The sequence below is a fragment of the Lacerta agilis genome, chromosome 3 (genome assembly GCF_009819535.1).
Source record: "Lacerta agilis isolate rLacAgi1 chromosome 3, rLacAgi1.pri, whole genome shotgun sequence".
NCBI classification, from domain to species: domain Eukaryota; kingdom Metazoa; phylum Chordata; class Lepidosauria; order Squamata; family Lacertidae; genus Lacerta; species Lacerta agilis.
In genome coordinates, this window is record NC_046314.1 from 48,619,691 (window position 1) to 48,639,118 (window position 19,428).

Below are 19,428 nucleotides of genomic sequence, written 5' to 3' on the forward strand. Positions count from 1 at the left end.
GAACCACCAGAAGGCCCTCAGCACTGGATCTCAGTGTCCAGGCTGAATGATGGGGGTGGAGACGCTCCTTCAGGTATACAGGACCGAGGCCGTTTAGGGCTTTAAAGGTCAGCACCAACAACCAAGGAGCAGCAAGCACTGCCTCCACGTTTGTTCGTCTCTCGGGTAAGCATCGGACTTGATTTACGTATAAGCTAAACAAGCTCTCTTGCCCCCCCCCCCAAAAAAAAATAAAGGAAAAAAACTGGATGTACATTTCCAAAATATCAGATAAAAAATAAAATAAAACCTACATAAAGCAACAGTGTTTTTTGTTGTGTAGGCTCCTATGATGTAAGTAATGGGCCCCGCCTGCTAGCCTGCTCCCTAAAATATCACTGGTTTGCTCATTTCTATATATAGGGTGCCTACATCTGCATGGACTGGTTGCATGGCAACATGTGCAAATGGCTTTAGATACCTGTTAGGTGCATAAATTACCATATAGCATATATTCAACACAAAAAAACTGACAATTTGTAGTTGACAAAGGACAGCTGGACATATAAAGGGCCCCATTACCTTCCGCAGCTTAGGGCCTAATCAAACCTAAATCCGGCCCTGGACTTGCCGCACCACCCAGAGGGTAGAGATGTAAAATTTCTGGAAATTTTGAAGCTCAGAAAAAAGAAAATTTTTGGAAAAATTAAAAAAATGCTACAGCACTTCTTTTTTCTTTTCCAGATTGAAAGTCATTCTGTTACTTTAGAAACATAAAATGTAACTATGGTCAATTTTAATGGGCATAAAATTATCACAACTAGCATATTAAAAATACAGTATATCCAAACAATTATTACAAACAGAATTTACTTTTAAAATATTATTTATTTGTATTTGTAACAAATGGAGCAACAATCTACTGAACTGTTTACTAGTTTATTTGGAACAAAAAAAACCTCCACAAAACAATTTTTTAAAATCCATTCATTATTATTCATATTTCCTCTCCACAGTATTTAAAAAAACATTCTCATAAAAAGAACTGAAGAAGGAAGTGGGACTAAGTTTCAATGAATGGGCATGAAATTTAATCAGCATCATTTTCTGAGCTGTAATTAAGTATATACTTTCAGGCCCTTTTTGTTGCTCTGTATTTTCTTCCAGTGCTTTGAGGCCTAGTGAAGAGGAACAGAAGCAATGCATACCACACGCATGCAAAAACAAAACTGAAACCTTTTTCTTTTCTGATGACAACAGCACCTCCTTAAGGAAGAAATGTATCTTGTTCTTGCATTGGAGAGTTCAGTTTGTAACCTAGGACTTGCTTGTCCTCACAGAAATTAGAATAATCTGATACCATATTTTTTAGAAATGATTTATAAAATATTTGAACACCTTATCTTAAAATATTTTATTCATCATGTTAAAATAAAACATTCCATAATCTATTTTTTATTTTTTCAATTTTTCAGAAAAAAACAAAAAAGGCTTCAGGAAAAAAAACAGAAAAAAAGTTTTTCCCCAGGCCTTCACATCTCTACCAGAGGGACAGTACTGGCGAGTAAGCGAGAGCCGGGATATGTTACCTCTCTGCTCGTGGCTGGAAGGATTGGGGCCCACTAGGTCTCGTTGCAGGCCAACAGGGAGGATTGGGAGCACTGGACTCGTTTGTTGGCGCTGCCACCATCTGAATGGAGGGTGCAGGCAAAGGGAGCGAAGGAGCAGGAGTAAGAGCTATATAGAAGGTTAACCAAATAAGTGACTATCCAGACGTTCCTTACACATCAAGCTCAAGCGAGACATCTTGATGCTAGAAAGTATACAGGAAAAACCACTTGCTTAAATCCTAGTCTTGGCTGATGTTACCGGTAATTCTTTGGTCACAAGAGAATCTTGTACAGGTAGTTGCTGAGCTGGGAGGCTAAGCATAAAGGCATTACCGGTACTTGGAAGCAAGCCCAATTATATAAGACCAGAAAAAGTGATAACCCACCAACAAAACACTGTTTAATAGGGAAGTCCCTGGATGGGAGATTGATGGGATATGGTTTAGCTCAGACACTAATTTGCCACTTCATCAAAAACAGGTTTATCAAGTACCGCAGAAGATGCCACATCTAAGAAACATCTGATTTCCCACTTCTATAAAGAAGGAATTGCATGAAGGGAGATGTAGGCAGGTGCAATCTTTCATCTGAGAACCTATTCAAAGTATCTCAGTGTGTCTGTTCTGCCATATATGAACACAGAAAGGGGTTACAATTGACTGCATTTCTTAGATGTGCCCACACATGAAATAGCAGCATGCAGCTGTTTCAGCTGCTGAGAGTGTCCACTATTACTCTATTCTAAGTGGCTCTCATTCCTTAGAAGATTTACACATGCAGAAGTAAAATGACCACTCTGCTCATAATACTATGCAGAAGGGCAAAATAAAATTATTTACTCATAACTCTTTAGAATCAGTATGCAATATTGTTTAATTTCAATTAAATATATGTAGAAGTTAATACTTTACAAAGAATAAAGATAAAAAATCACTGATTACAGAAGACCAAAAGCATTCTCTCAGTGGCTTTATAACAAAATACATTACATTAAAATAACTGCATTAACAGCATTAGAGAACAATAGTTTTAGATTGAATATTTTTCAATGACAGCAAAATAATTAAAAACTAAGTATATTTTAGTATTAGTTACAGAATATATGAGTAAATTGCAAATTGTCCCATTAAAATGCATGAAACTATAGGACTTTTGTTTATGTTGCTGAGGCTGTTACGCTAGATCCATCATTTATTGGGCACGATCAGCACAAAAACCAAAAGAATTTAACATTCAAATGTGAATATATTCCAGGCTAATGAGAGGTTGGATCCACATCTTTGAGAGACAAAAAGGTATGTAATTTGTGATCAAAGTCAATAGGTCGATTTTGAGGCTCTTTATACTTCTGTGTCATTTTGATTCCCAGGTATGGGATAAGTTCACAATGATCTATGAAGCGTTCCAACTTCATCTTGTACTTCTTTCGTATATAATCAGAGCTCTTGGGGTTATATGCTGCAGGAAGTTAAATAATACCAATTATGCCATATCATTTGTACTTCTTAATTCACTGTGCAATTATACAACACCTAAGGACATATTATAGAATTATTTATGCAACACCAAGTGCCTACAATATCTCCACACTGAATCCCTATCTACATTACTGTTAACGATGATGGTGAAGTTGCTTCTAACTAGAAATCCAGATTTTAGGTACAGTGCCTAACTTAGTTTTTTTTATTAATTAATTTTATTAACTATCACATACATTTATACATTATACAATTACATTTACACATAAGTCACACATACACATATAACACACACAGTTACACTCATACAATTACAATACAGTATACCAATACATATACATATATCAAAATATTTCTATATCTTTCAAACTCATTTTAGACAAAATATATTTTTATTACCTAATTTTTTAAAAAAATATAAACTTATTCTTTCTAGCCTTCCACTTACCACGGTATGACTAAATTGTTAAATAATTTCAATCTTTGACTTCCCTTTCCACCTCTTCATTAAAGTATGTATGAAAATTGTTCACAATAGATAAAATTGACACCGACCTCGTTTACTTTATTTCTTATACTTCATGATGGTTTAATCTCATGTGTCTTTTTATTCCTATGTCGTTTTCCAAAATAACGGGTTATTCCAAAGCTAGTACTGTGTTAATGCTACATCTTTTTTTTAGGTATTGCAGAAAGCTGCTCCATTCTTCAATGAACTTTTCTCTCGGATTATCTTTTATCTTTTCTGAGAGATATGCAAGCTCTATATATTCTAAAATTTTGTATAACCATTCCCTTTTGCTTGGTATTATTGCACTTTTCCACTTAGATCCTATTAAGATTTTTGCCGCTGTTGAGGCATATAAGAAAAAGTTCCTCATTTTTCTTGGTATATCTGGTGTAGTTATACCTATGAGATAAGCCTCTGGTGTCTTAGGGAATTTGGTTCCAAAAATTCCTTCTATTTCTGAATGTATTTCATTCCAGAAATTTTCTATTTTGCTACACTCCCACCAGACATGATGCCAGTTTCCAACTTCCTTACACCTCCAACAGATATTACTCACATTTTTAAACATTTTTGAAAGTTTATAGGGAGTGAGATGCCACCTATAAAACATCTTTATCATATTCTCTCTAATCGAATTGCATGTTGTGAAGCTCCAACTAGATCTCCATAGACTTTCCCATCTTGTCATCATTATATTGTGGCCTACATCCTGAGCCCAATGCGTCATTGTGGACTTAATTTGCTCTTCCATTACTGCCTAACTTAGTTATCTAGTGGCCAAAACTACATGTGATGGAGGTAGAGCCATGTAGGTCTGCACCGTCAACATGCAGAGGAAGGGGTAGATGTGCAATTTAAAGAGTCAATAGCAGTGCACAGGTATTGGATGTCAAATCCTTCCTGCACCCCACACCTGTGCTTCCAGCTGGGCTTTCTTCCAGTACTGGAGCCAGGTGTAAGAAAAGTATGTGGAGGGATGAATTAAGAGTGCCAGGTAAGAGAAGGATTCAGCACCTATCTCTCCCGCTTTCCACTTTAATGGGGCAGGCCTATATCTAAAGACATGGGGGTGTATCCAGTGTGGTGTGCTTTGTGAATGTTCTGTCAGAGCAAGGAATTCTGCTAACGCAACAGAACCCTACCTTGTCACTTCTAGTTTGACCATAGACTGTTCTAGGACAAATGTGTCCAGCTTGCAGGAGAATAGCCTTCCACTCGCATAAAGGGATTTCCCCTTTCTCCTACCCCAACACTCTTTCCCATGGCCCCCAAATCTCTTCTGGAGGGTTGAATGGGAGATCTTATTGCATGAGCAGAACTGTACTTGCATTGACTTGTGTCACTGTGTATGTTCAACAAAATAATAAAAGAACAATGTCAAAAAAATAAACTAATTTTTATTTTATTTACTTCATACTATAATAGCACACATTTTACTGTACCTTTCAAATGATAGGCTATGAACAGCAGAGCAGTCCTTTTCACACTTATGAAAGGAAATTTTGGTTTTAAACAACCTACTTCATTCATTGCTTTTATCAGAGCTGTGGCCACACCCTACAAACACAAACACTAATGTTAGTTGAGCAATACAAACACTACTCCGTGAATAAGGTTTTATGTTTTGTAATCTTTACTGCTTGGTGTTATCATTCATAATCTGGCCTTTAATACTCTCCTCTATCAATTACAGTGCCTTTCAGTTTTGTATCACTTTGAAAGTTGCTCAGCATATTCCCAACTCTGCCATCCAAGTCATAACTTCAGCAGCCCCTGTAGCTCTGATAAATACCTTTATCACCATCTGTCACTTTGGAGAATACCGAATAACCTTCCAAAAGTTTCCAGAGTTAAAACAAGTGCAACATTTGGGCCCTTATTTCCATTACTGTCCATTACTTTAGAAAAAGGAGGGAAGGCATCAGTCATGTTTACCAGAATAAATGAAAACCCTTTGCAAAATTAAGACTAAAGCTGTGACATGGATTCATTACATCACTGAGTTCATTTAACAACGTTGAGATTAGATGCTGCCCATTTGAATCTTGGCCCCCAAAGTTAAGTCAATTTGAATGTCATTAACAATAAATAATAACCTGTTCCAGGTATCCAGTCAGGGGAAGAGCTGTCAGCAATATTGGCTCCTTTATTGGGGGAAGTTTACGTGGAAGGGTCTGGTTCCAATATTTCTCTGGTAATCTAAGAATACAGAAATTGCAGGTTTTTTAAAAAAAAAAAAAAACACAAAGCAATACATAAAAGTAAAAAAAGTGATGTATTCAGTACCTCATAAACTTTTGAAGCTTTTCTTCACTTTCAAAAATATATAGCTTGTTGCGATAAAGTACAGCATATTCAATGTCCCCAGGTACCAGTGCTTCATACCTCAAAACAGCAAATGAAACAAGATATAATCACCACCTTTGCATCTCATACTTGCTGTAGCTGGTAGGAGAACATTGTTCTTTTACCCTGGTTTTAAGTGATTTGTAGCTTTACACTGAAATTTTATATTGAGTCCAGAAATTGATTTGCAGCCAGTGAAACTGGCATAAAAGAGGAGCTGCATGCTCCAGAAAAACATTTTGGACCAGGTGTTTTCAAAAGCAGATCCAGCATGTGGCAAGAACCAGTCTTTGTATAATACTGCAATCCTATACTCAGTTCAGTGGAGATTGTAAATAAAAGGGTATAGGATTGCAACCTGAAGCATGCATGACCATGGCCAGGTCTGCTTTCTCCAGAAGTCACAGTTGCTACACTTGCCTATGAAGTGCTTCTGGCCACACCTGCCACCTGGAGGAGCATCCCCAAACTATGGACCGGATTGTTTGAAAAGAGTACAACCTCATCCAAAGCATGCTACATCTATATCCTTGGATCAGGACTTCTAACTAGGAATATTTCTGTCAAGTGGATTACATTTGTATGCCCACATCCAGTCCATTACAGTACTGAATGTGGATTCATGTGGCTGATCTAAATTTTTAATCCATGAAGGGTAACAGCTGAATAGTTTTTTTTTTTGAGGTGTAAAGCAGTCCTTTTGTGAATGGAAGAAAAGCACCTTTGGATACACCCAAATAATGCAAAGATTCTTAAATCCTATGTAAAGTTATCAAGTACACTCCCACACCATGTTAACTTCACCTTCACCACTTTAAAATTTTATTCAATAAAGTCCAATAAATAATACGATGTGATGCAGAATAGTAATGATTCTGCAAAGTGGAAGGTGTTGTAGTTTGCCTGTTTGAGAACTTATTAGCACAGATTGCATTTTTCTATATTATTCTATATTAACAGAAATCCTTGGAAATGCAAGTGTTTACCTTTGCTTCCCATCTAGGTAAGTAACTGGACAGTATCCTTGCAATTCAGCTTGCATAGGAAATAAAGCCTTCACATCTGCTGCAGTCAGTTTCTTTGGTAGTTTATGTGGGAGAGGGAGAGGATAAGGTGCTAATGGGGGGACATATAATTCTGGATTCTTCAGGAACTTCTGCATTGAAAGCAATATATGAGAAGGAGGAGAAACATTTCATGTTTTCATTCATGGTCAAAATCATTTGAGGCTACTTATTAAGCAACAGATGTACCCCCCTTTATTTCTTATATAACAGAAGTTCTGAAATTCTAGTCTGCAGACCAGTGGTCCATGAGTTTCAGTCAGGTGGTCTGGGTTGTCTGAAGAACACCTGGCATAGCCACTGTGAAAGGCAGACATGGTGAATTAAATATTTTTATTGTATATTTGTAGCTGCTTTTATTTCTTACGTTGTGTTTTATTATCTATTGTATTTTACATTATGTGGAATTCAAGTTGTAATACAATAACATATATAAGAAATAAGATCAATTAATAATACAATTAAAAACATACAACATATAGAATACATTATAAGTCATACTAAAGGCAGAAAAATCTTTTAAGTGGTCCACCAAGACTCTTAGCAATTTTCCAGTGTTCTTGGGGGTTGGGGACCACTGTTATATATAATATTCAACACCAGTTGCATTAGGTGCACTTCAGAATAAAGACATAATCCAGTCTTGAATGAATGAATCTTTATTTGCGTCAGCAATCGGCCATAGCAACAAAACAACAATGCAATATACAAAGAACAGAAATAAAAAAGTCAATTATATAAAACACACTTTAGGGTCCTGAATCAACAGTCAAATAGTGGACCTTATTCTAATTGCCCCAGCTAAAAACCTTGCAACCTTTGCTGTCACCTGCTCATCTTGATCTGCCAAGAGAAAGGACACGGTGGCAGTGGTTGGGATGGACAATAAAAAAGGGTGATAATTTTATTCCTCAAGTCTTTATAAAGAGTGCAAGACAGAAGGGCATGTGCCACCAATTTGGTACTGCCATTTGGTACTGTTTTTCGTGTGGAATCTGTTGGAATCGTTCCTCAAGTGAAGCCAAGGGCAATACATTCAATCTTGCGAGGGTAAAAGCATGTCTATATTTTAGAATTGCTAGGTTATGCAGATAGGGTGCCAGAGAGCCAAAATGGGAAGGTGGAAAATAGGCATACCATGGGAAAAATTTTCTTATTGTGGCCAAGTTGTTCTGATGCTTGATATCATTTAGGTGCTGACAAATTAGACTGTTTGCTTTACTAAAACCCAAAGTGAGTAGCTGTTGTGGTGATAAACCACAAGAGTGAAGTTTTTGATAAACAATTTTAGTCCAGGCGCTCTTGTGGACAATCTTGCAGCACTAGGGATATTAGACTGGGGGGATTTGAGTTTAGGCGAAGCCAATAGTTTCGTGTCCTACGCCAGATCTATAATTCTACCGAGGGGAAATTAGCCTCCAGGCGCAATGATGCATTTGGGACACAGGGTGGTACAGAAAAAAGTTGCCTTAAGAACTTTGATTGGACAGCTTCCGTAGATCTAGGGGGGGGTGCCTGTCCAAATCTGAGCCCCATATCATAACTATGATAGGGGTTTAGCTTGGAACATTTTCAGGACTGATGGTATGTTTACCACCTTTTGTGTGGAAAAAGCCTGTCAAAATTTTGGTGCTTTGGGATACTTTTTCTTTTGCACATAATCCAATCTTTGATTAAGGGACAGAGTCCAATTTTGAGAGATAAAGTAGTCCAGGAGAACACAATAAAGGTAACATCATCATGGCCCAGCTTTCGGTGAAAAAAGAGGCTATGAAGACAAGTAGGTGATACAATAGAGGGTGTGAACTTATTTGAAATAAAGGCAAACGCTTGGGTATCGCCATCCCTCCTCAAAATCATCATTTCACTCAACACACACACACACACACACACACACACACACACACACCCCAGGAATGCAAACATTTGGAAACACAATTCTAACCTAAAAATGGAATTTCCCTTTCACTGGGGTCATTTTGAATAAAGGGTTTATAAAAACAAGGCCACATGACAAATGGCATAACCAAACAATGGCTAACTATTTCTTGGAGTCAGCATCCATAAAACAATAACTCTTAACACTTATATATAATTAAAACATTCAAAGTGCTTCCCATAACAGTAAACTAGTAACAAATACATTTGTTAGTATTTAAGATACCCTAAAACTCTTCAATGTTTTGGCTTGCCTAAGGCCACCTAGTGAGTTTGTGGCAGAGGTAAGACTGCAAGTAGGAAGTTTCCAGCCCACACTGAGCTACTGGAGGACACCAGCTCTTTGAACTTTTATTTGTATATTCATTGTGCCAGAACCCATTTGCTTTCCAAATTGAATATGTATATATATTCTACCCCTTTTGATACTTACATCGAGTTCCTCTTGTCCGGCCATTTTGTAGTAATGTCCTCGAAATTCTGCTGCAAACTTTAGAGAAGGCGTTACAGAACAATCAACGAGCTCTCCCTTTTCTGCAAGGCTGACAGGACAGTATTGCCCAAACTCTCCCAGCCGAGACAGCAGCTCTTGCGGCATGATACACAAATCGGCAATACTGGCTGCCATTCCTGTTAACAATTGGATACAACGCTGTGAAGTTTCACCTGTGACACTGCATATTTGGAAGATTATACCTATTCTACTGATATGTGAAAATGCAAAAGCTATATGTTATACTGTATATAGTTTGGTTGGCAGGTCAGTCTGATTAACTTCTGTGAATATCAAGAAGTTAGATGTTTCTAATTTAATCTAGCCTCCATGAAGCAGAGAAAGCTCACCAGTTTGTGGAATCTAAAAGCTTACTATACATGATTAATTTATTAGCATGCTTCGTGCAAGTTAGCTATACTAGCAGTATTGTATTTCATTCACAGCTGAAAAAAAATCATTTGCTAAATGGATTCTTTACACAGAGGACACTAAATTATAACTAGACTTTGACCATATGTAGCTTTTCACTTCAGTTTCCAAACAGAATCTGGAGTCTGCTTACAAAATGCTGCTTTGAATAAAAAATGAGTAAGAATTGAAGTCAAGCTTCAAGCTGGCCCTACCTCATATTGGTGAAAGGGCAATCTGGAAGGATCCTTACTCTACCAGATAACAGCACTACCATCCCATTTACCATTTGGGTTGACTTGTAACCCCTTTGGAAGATGATGGGCAAGAAGCAGGCCACAAATACAGGTGATAACAGCAGAACTTTTCAATTGGTAAGAGTTGTATCCAGCGTTGTGTGAGCTGAAAGTAAACTTTCGCTTTCCTCTCCTCTCAGCACCCCCATGTACTCCCAACAAAAGCCTCTCCCAAGGGCCAGGACGGGGGGGGGGGACCTACTGAGCATTGTGGGCTGCATCTTATGGGGTTGCAGTGGGAGGGAGGGAATAAACCAAAATTGGTTGGAGTAAACTTGCACCTGTGGAGTGCTAGGTTCTTCCACCTGATTTGGTGTGATTCATGGGATGAGTTCTGGTTGAGAGCAACATAATGTGAATAATGGCCAGAAATCAGGGACTCAAACAATTTCAAAGTCATGATAAAGTGCAGAGTGTGTGGACCAGTCCAAAGATTTATAATGGGTTCATGTTCTCTTTATTATTCAAATACGTCATGCGCTTCTTTAGCAGACTCTGAGCTTCTATTTTTAGGTTTCATATTAATCTTCATTTATTTGAAGTTAAAATCAAATCCAAGTCTAACATAATAGAATTACATATAAAATCCACTAACAACAACCCCCCATTAATTTTAAACAGGATTCTTTGCTTACCTTGTCGTATTCTTTCCAGATATATCTGGATCTGCTTGGTGATTGCTTGAGTTTCCTCAAGTATTTTGTTCCAGAGCCACCATTTGCTGTGTGTTGCATCAATCACATACCAGTTTTGGTGCTGCTCCTCATAGTAAGGTCTTATTTCTTCTGTTTGTGCTCTGTAACACGAATTCTTGATAGAGAGAATATGGGAGCTGTCGTGCATTGGATAAGGATATCTGAGAAGACAATTTTAAGTGCATTAATATTAGGCTTTGATATCAGCCTAGTATGAGCAGAAGGTTAGTGCACAATGGCCAACTGCTCCCACTTCACTACTTCCCTGGTCCATGTGTGAGAAACCTATCATGAAGCTACTATTAAGCTTGGCTTCCTGTTATGTCCAAACCCTAACAAGCCACAACTGCTAATCAGCCTTAAACCATGGTTAGTTGTTGGCTAACATAGTGTGGCTTGTTAGGAAGTAACAATCCAGTCCATTGTTTGGATGTAAAGGGAAGCCAAATTTAATTGCAGTTTCATAATTTGTTTTTCCTGTTTCTGCCAGGGGAGTAGTGAAGTGGGAGCAACATTGGGACATTGTGTACCATGCTGCTCCTTCACAGTAAACTATGTTAAGCCAGAAACCATGCCTTATTGTGAAGTATTAATGTGACCTGAGGAGGTTATTACATCACACTCTTCATGGTGTTGCTACCTGTTAGGGTTTTGTTTATCCTGCAGTGCTCTTCTGAGGACCTCCTTCACATCAATATCTAATTCAAAGATTTTTACTGGAATGATTTTCATTTCTTCAAGAAGGTCTACTTGTTTTCTTGTTACAGGGTATCCATCAATAACAACTCTGTGGGAGGGGAAATGACCACAATTCAGATTGGGTTCAGATTTATTATTTATTTCTGTAACAGTAACTCTTGTTGATGAAGCCCATACACATGCCAGGATATCCTGAATCAGGAATAATAAAATAAACAGAGCGAAACAGCATATTCATTCTTTATTATTCCTGTTGGCACTGTGCCGATTTCCAGAATTATCTTAAAGCTTTGAATCAGCCTTTTTATAAAGAAACATAACCAGGGTAATACATTTTGAAGGGACTGAATAAAACTAGAATAGGCTGTCAAAACATACATAATATCATTCACCAGGGAACTAAACTAAGTAGGTATTTTTGAACTAGCAGACCTCAATAGTATTCCAACATTGTACATAGTCCTAAATTAGAAGTGAGGAACCTTTTTGGCTCCGTAGGCAAACTTTGTGAGGGGCAACCTACCTGTCAGTCACATGATGTCCCTTCCCACCTTGTGTGGGGTTCCCAAGCTTCTCGGGTGCAAGGGACATTGCCAGCCCCACAGTTTGTAAGCCTCCCCATGCTTTTCCTTTTCACCTCTAATGTCAGGGCAGCTTCACCAAACCATCAGTGCTGGGATAGAGAAGCTGTTTCTACTGACTGGAAACTGCTTCTTCTCCTTGAGGAAGTCACAAACCTACTGCCCATCAGCTGATAGGTGGTTGGGATCACACCTTCTCCAGTACAACAACTATCATAAACCCACTTTAAGCTCCCAATTGTTATTTGAAGCCTCAGTCAACACATTAAGTATGACAGATGTAAGGGAGATGGGTGTGGCTGCCCAGCTTTGCAGGGCAAATAGGGAGGCCAAGTTTGACCCTTAAGGTGGAAGCTCATCACTCCTGTGCTAAGTTATAGCATATCAACTACAGAATCTGTTCCTGCAGCCAATCAGAAGCCCTGCTGGACGTTCAGCTTCCAAAAGAACATTCGCAAACTGGAACACTCACTTCTGGATTTACGGCGTTTGGGAGGCAAAACGTTCGACTGCTAAGGCGTTCGTCAACCAAGGTACGGCTGTACATGTTTATAAACTCAGATAATGGCCTGGTTCACAAGTCATACTAAGCCAAACCATGGCTTACCATGAATGTGTGGGCTCCAGGAGAGGCAAATGTGACCGCTTTATTCCTCCCCAGTTGCTCTACTGCTGTTCTGCATGAAGCTAAGCCATAGCTTTGCTTAGCATGTACTCTGAACCTGAGTTCATGGTTTAGCTGACTCAGGACTTACCATAAGTAGTAGGCAAGGTTTGTCCTGTGGTTTAGGGCTCATGGTATTTCCGGGAGAGCTAAACCACATGTCTGGGTTTGGATGACATGCTAAGTCATGGGTTAGTGTAGTGTAGTGTAGCATCAGAGCAACTGGGAAGGAGCAAAGGGGCTGTGATCTCCTCTCCAGGAGTCTGCACTCTGTTGTATTCTTGCTAAGTCATGGTTTGACTTTGTGTGTTGTGCAATCCAGGCCATTATGTTCAATGGGATTTACCCCCAGATAAATGTGCATGGGACTGCACATTTATCTGGGGGTAAAAAAATTTTTTTGCAGGATTAAGAAACAAACTACGTTTCACAATTTCAAGTACGATTTTTACTATCCTCCTCCTTTAATGCAGAATACCAAAACACTCTGATGAGAAATGCTTATAATCTGCCAGCATGCATATCTGAACCTTTATGACCAAATTGTTTTATGTTAGCTTTTATGTTAGGCAAGGCAGAGTTGCATGGCAGACAAAGGCAACTGCCTTCCATATCTGCTGGAAGCAATGTTATGCAGATGTAGTCCTAAATTCGACCCATCTGGAAGCAATGCTATGAAATAACTAAAATGGAAGTTTCTCACCCTGAGGTGTTACACACAGAATCCATCAGTGAAATATCTAGAGCCCTCACGGCAAGTTCATCAGGTGCAGTCAATCCTTTCTGAAGATGCCACTTCAATATAAGCGCTAGTTCTGTCTCTGGCTGATTGTTTAACACCATACGGATGGCATCTCCCATGGAAAGGCGCAACAATCCATATTCTCTTGCAAATCTTTTGGCCACTGCAAAACAGTTTTGTTGTTAATGAGCAGCTTTTGACCACACCGAGACATAATACTGACCAGTATGTTTTAAAAGGAAAATGATTGTGTCAATAGAGCAGAATCACAGTCATAGGTAACACTCAAAACACCATACCATTAAAGTACATGGCTTCCCCCCAAGAATCCTGGAAACTGGAGTGCTGTTAAGAGTGCTTGGAATTGTAGCTTTGTGAGGGGTAAACCAGGTTCCAGTTCCTTTGGAACAAGCTATGTACTTCAAACATATCGTGTGGATGTGTCATTAGACCTAGACGGTTATGATAAAAGCATAAGGTTTGCTATGACTGCTTTCTGAAAGTAGCCTGCTAAAGGTGATCCCTTGTACAGTTTAACATCACCCAAGAAAAAAAATGTGTTGGAAAAAACTAAATGAACTTCCTAGCAGTATAGTTATCTGGTAGAACAGATAAATACCATCCTCTTCATAAATGCAATACTGTTATACCCATGTAAACATCTATAGACTCAGGACTCAAGACCTACATGTAGTCTTTCCAGATTTTGGAGGCCCCACAACTGCAATCTTAACTGGCACAGTTGGCTTCGGCTTCGGCTGACGGAGATATTTGATGGGATTTTTCATAAATGTATCCCTATTCTCTTTGCTTGTAAAGAAATAAATACAATTCCGATGGATAAGTGGAAAGCTAGGAGTATCTTGATTTTGAAAAGGCTTGATTGCATCTCCTTCACTTAGCTGTAATAAACACAGAAATATTGACCTCCAGAACTGCTGTTGTAACTATTTTCCAATGAAAAATGTATATTCACAATTTAACAAATATTATGTTTTAATTTTTAAGAATGAAACAAAGTTTTCCTATTTTCCTATTGAAATTACTTATGCTAGCACAAATAATTGGTGAGGAAAAGTTGGCAAGAACAGTCACATCAGTTAAACTAGGCCATTAAAGTAACCAAGCAGCTCTTTTCATGCATTCTTTTGCAGAAAACCATTATGTTAGTAAGAACAATAATAATTTAACAATTTAGTAATTTATTCTTGGGGTGTAAAGTGCCTATTAGTTTGGAAGTGAAATGTAGCCCATCCCATCTTCCTCATTGTCACTGAATGTCAGTTAGGAACTCCTATTTTTGGTTCTACTGTTTGTTCAGGCCAGATATACCTCTAGTCGGGCACAACTACACTAACTTGGGTTTCTCCTTTGTTTTATATAGGCAACTCCCTTGGAGCAAAGAAAAAGGGATTTAAAGAAAATAGACGTTGGGTAGGCTGTCTGAGGGCTTCTCCACACTTCTGCTTGTCCCATGCCTAGAAAGCATGGGTCTAAGCATTCTAAACATGGATCCAAGTGATTATGCTTGCCTGTCACTTACCCCTGGAAAACCTGCTCTTTAGTGCTAAATTGGAACAAACTGCATTCTTCCTTTAGGGCAGGCATGTCCAAAGTTTGGCTCGGGGGCCTAATCTGGCCTCCCATGCTGGTTTAATCTGGCCCCTGTGGCAGTTTATTTCCTGGTGTTTATTTTCTTAAAAAAGTTTGGACTCCCCTGCTTTAGGGGAAGGGCTGCAGTCCAGAGGATCTGCCTTGAATACAGAAGGTTCCGGGATCAATCCCTGGCATCTGCATGTAAGACTGAGGCTATCCCCTCTCTGAAATCCTGGAGAGCCACTGTCAGTCATTTTAGACAATACTGAGTTAGATGGACCAATGGTCTGACTCTGTAGAAGGCAGCTTCCTATGGGATGACTTCGGCTAAGCACTGGCCTGCACATGGTCATCTTGCCTGACAGCTCTTGAGATATGATATTCTGATTAGCTGAGAAAGAAACTGATGTCCATGCAGACCATGATAAGCTATCACTGTGTCTGCTGCCACCACCTAATGAGAAAAGAAGGAACAAGGAAGGCAGGGAACAAGGAAGGCCCTTCCATCCACTATCTGACCTTTGAGATTCTCTACTGGCCACACACACCCTGAACCAGCCCTGCTTTGTACTCTGCTGGAATGTACCTGAGCTATGATCATGGGTTGTTTGTTTTCTTGCTTGGAGGGATGATAAAGAGGAGTGTGAAAGCCTGAAGAGATTAGCCTATTGTAGAAAGCCTACTGACTGGCATGTGCCCTAGGAAGGTTGATCAGAAGGGAATGTGGTCTTCAAGGTTAAAAGGTTTCCTACCCTGATTCTATTTGTATTAGCAGCAGATATTATATTTGCACAATCAATCTTATGTTACAAATTTAGAATAATAAACAATACCTAAAAAACAATAGCATAGCACAATTATGTATAAGAATCAATATATGACTCCACATAACTGATTTAAGAAATAATGGTAAAAAACAAGCAAAATATTCTCCCCTAAAGGTTATTTACCTTGATTGGGTCCCATTGGCCAAAATTGCTTGGATGTTTATAGGCAAGAACTAGCATCTTGCGTGCAAGGGATAAGCTTAATGGATAACATTTCTCAAAAATGCTTTCACGATTTTCTATTAGGTCCTTCAGCTTTTTATACAATTGATAGCACACAATGTGAGGCTTTCGCTTTGATACAATATTTACTTCGGGTATCAACAATTTTTCAAGTTCCTCCTGAGAACAAAAGCAAGCAAAACAGAAATAACAAAAAAAGCCAAGTAAATCCTTAAGAACACGAAAAGAGGCCTGCTGGATCAGACCAAAGGCCAGTCTAATCCAGCATCCTACCAGATGTCTATGGGAAACCCGCAAGCAGGACATGAGCACAATAACTCTCTCCCTACTTGTGCTCCCCAGCAACTGATACTGAGAGGGATACTTGGGTCATAGAAGTAACATATAACCATCATGACTAGTAGCCATTGATAGGAAGTGCAAAGACTGGAGACATGCAAAGTGAGCACCCAAACAAAAAAGAATGTGTCTCAAGTTGCTGACAAAATGGATCATATTTTCAAAGCAGCCCAACACATTTCAGACCATTATATTTAAAGGCCACCTTTAGCATCTTGAGACACATTATCTTTTGTTTGGGGTAGTAGGCATTGATAGCCTTATCCTCCACCAATTTAAAGTCATCCATGTTGTTGCAACAAATTCTATTGTTTAACTATGCCTTTACTTAACCTTGCAAATAAAGCAATATATTTAGCAGGCAACACAAAATATTTAGCAGGAGACTTGTACCTATGTGTCAGGTGGCAGGTTGATGGGCACTGCCATTCAAATTGTGTGTGTGTGTGCCGTGTCTTGTGATTATGTGTGGTAGGGCTTACTTGAGTCCCCCAATATTTTATTCCATTTGGCACATCTGATATGCAGCAGGAAATGTCTAAAAGTTCCTCTTCGTGAACAAATTATGTATACATTCCCCAGGAGGCAAGTATTTTGGGGTGTTTAATTTTGCTCTGTAAAAGTGAACACAATACTGATGATTTAAAAAGATATTTCACATATCTTCTTTTTAGATATATTAAAATAGTGTCATTTAGTTTCTGTTACACTTACATTAAAGCAGAATACAATACATCAGACAATGCTGAAAATACCTGCACTGCTTGCAGATTAGTAATATCAGTTTCATATTTCTCTGAGAGTTCAGTTCTCATGCGCTCAATAGCCTCAGACTCCGGCTCCTCTTCCTCATCTTCTCCTTCATCATCTTCTTTTGGGAACTCTTCTTCCAAAATAGCTTCAATATCATCTTCCTCCTCCTCCTCCTCCTCTTCATCAGGAATGGCATTTTCAAGCCTAGCAGCAGCCTCCTAAAAGAGAAAATTGAAATATTTAATTATTATATTATTCCTGAAAATATTTATGTAAAATAGAATTTATGGCAATGCTTGTTGATTCTTGTTCTCAGTTCACTATTTGTGTAGTGGTACAGAAAAACTGTGGTCTGAATATATCATAGTCAATAAAAATTAATTCCTGTCTAATCTAATCTAAAGGATTAATTTTATACACAAAAAACATATTATTGTTTTGCCTGTTTATTAAAACTGCTTCCAGCCCAAGTTTTTCCTGCACATTAATTTATATGCCCTAATTTCAAAGTACCTCCTCCCTGATTAATATGTAGTAGATACTTGACTATATTTAGACAGTTGTCATATATAAAAAGGGAGTCATGTGTTGGATCCAAAATGCCCTTCTCTGAATGGGAAAGCTCCTATTTGGAGTTTCTGGTTCCACGCGGCCTTAATGGAGGCAGCTCCCACGACAGTGGGAGATGGTTGGCGAAGGAAAAACAAGGGTGATTGAGGGTAATTATCCATGCAAATTCCCCCCTGGGACAGGGGGGAATGGGCTTCACTTGCAGTTCATCTGGGTACATGGCTCTCGCTCTGGCATGGATTGCGGGAGGCAGGGAGACGCTGAGTGCAAAAGCACTTCGCCTGCCAAAAACCCTCCTACGCTGCCATTAGGAAGCAGAGGTTTGCCTGTTAATTAGAGTTTAATTGGACTAAACTAAACCCCAGAGTCATCCGCGACTGGACCTAACGGTCAAGGGTACCTTTACCTTTTTACAGATACGTGCTAAAAGAGATGAGATCATAAACTGCAGAACGTAAACAACTGCAAGGACTTTAAGGTTTGAATTTGAGATAAAACTTCAATTGGTACAAAAGCTGGTGGGGGGGGGAAGCCTGCGGTTTCTGTATTTAAAGTTTTCTTCTCTACATTTATGATTTGGCAACCCCCCTCTGAATGTTTAGTTCAATTTATATTTGTACAAGCAAGGATGGAAGAAATTGGATTATAGATATGGAAAATAACATTAAACGGAACTGTGTGTGTAAAAAAAAAAAAGGAAAAAGGGATGGGAACCTCTATTTTGCAAAATGTTTACAATGGAAACTTAGAGCTGACCCTTCCCCATCCTTTATTATTTATGGAGTGAACTGAATAACGCTAAGAGGACTTGGAATTTAATTTAATTGGAAGTATAATTGCTCATTTATCTTCAGTTTGATGGAAGGATGAAAGAAGTCTGTGAACTTGTCAAGGAACTGATAAGGTTCATTATTGAGTCATCTGCAGTTTGACAGGCCACTTTTCTTCCCAAGCTGAGAGGAAAAATGGTGAAAACAGGTTATTTATTGGGACAGAGTGATTTTTGCAGCTGTTGTTAATGTTGTAAAACAACAAAGCATGGGATGGAGCAATGGAGAAATTTCTGGAACAATAATGGGATATCAGCTTCGCCCAAGGCATGATGGATAACAGCAACAACTGGGGGAAAGAAAGACATAACATCTTACAAGGATAGGAAGAAACACAATGGACAGAATAATTGCCACACACAGGAAGAACAAGAATATAGTTTGAGTGCCTCACTTGTAGATTTTATAAATCATTTAATGTGTCAACACGAATAGAAGTTATTAAAATTGCAGTTGTTGTATAAGGAATTATTATTATGACTGGAATGTAATGGAAATTAATAAGATTTTGGGGTGCAGAAATAAAGCAAATAATCAAGCCATCCATTCTAGCACCTGAGGGGCCACCTTATCTAAATTATATAATTCGGTATTTGAACTATTGGTATTGATAATTGTATTATAAATTGGTATTATAACTGAAAACTAATAAAAATTACATAAAAAAGGAAAAGCTCCTATTTGTGAAAGGGGCTAAGATCTAGCAGCTTTGACTAGAGACAAGAGTGGCAACTTTTGTCAATTCGCTCTGTGGTCCACTGTGTGTGACCACACACACTGTTCTGAAGGTCTCCTGAATCCTCTGGAGCAGCTTTCCAACAGG

The 19,428-nt window shown here is 38.6% G+C and overlaps 1 protein-coding gene across 1 annotated transcript in view; it reads right to left on the reverse strand.

Annotated features, from left to right (window-relative positions):
• Positions 1-2,814: 2,814 nt before the first annotated feature.
• The window catches only part of AK9 (adenylate kinase 9), a 57,516-nt gene continuing 40,902 nt past the window's right edge, over positions 2,815-19,428 (reverse strand). The window contains exons 30-41 of the mRNA XM_033145385.1: positions 17,208-17,420; positions 16,054-16,272; positions 14,196-14,409; positions 13,469-13,670; positions 11,462-11,608; positions 10,762-10,982; positions 9,360-9,556; positions 6,911-7,080; positions 5,865-5,963; positions 5,675-5,777; positions 5,021-5,135; positions 2,815-3,047 (exon numbers count right to left, since the gene is read on the reverse strand). Of these exons, the coding sequence (XP_033001276.1) occupies positions 2,845-3,047; positions 5,021-5,135; positions 5,675-5,777; positions 5,865-5,963; positions 6,911-7,080; positions 9,360-9,556; positions 10,762-10,982; positions 11,462-11,608; positions 13,469-13,670; positions 14,196-14,409; positions 16,054-16,272; positions 17,208-17,420 (2,103 nt within the window). The 3' untranslated portion in view covers positions 2,815-2,844. The remainder of the gene's footprint in view (positions 3,048-5,020; positions 5,136-5,674; positions 5,778-5,864; positions 5,964-6,910; positions 7,081-9,359; positions 9,557-10,761; positions 10,983-11,461; positions 11,609-13,468; positions 13,671-14,195; positions 14,410-16,053; positions 16,273-17,207; positions 17,421-19,428) is intronic.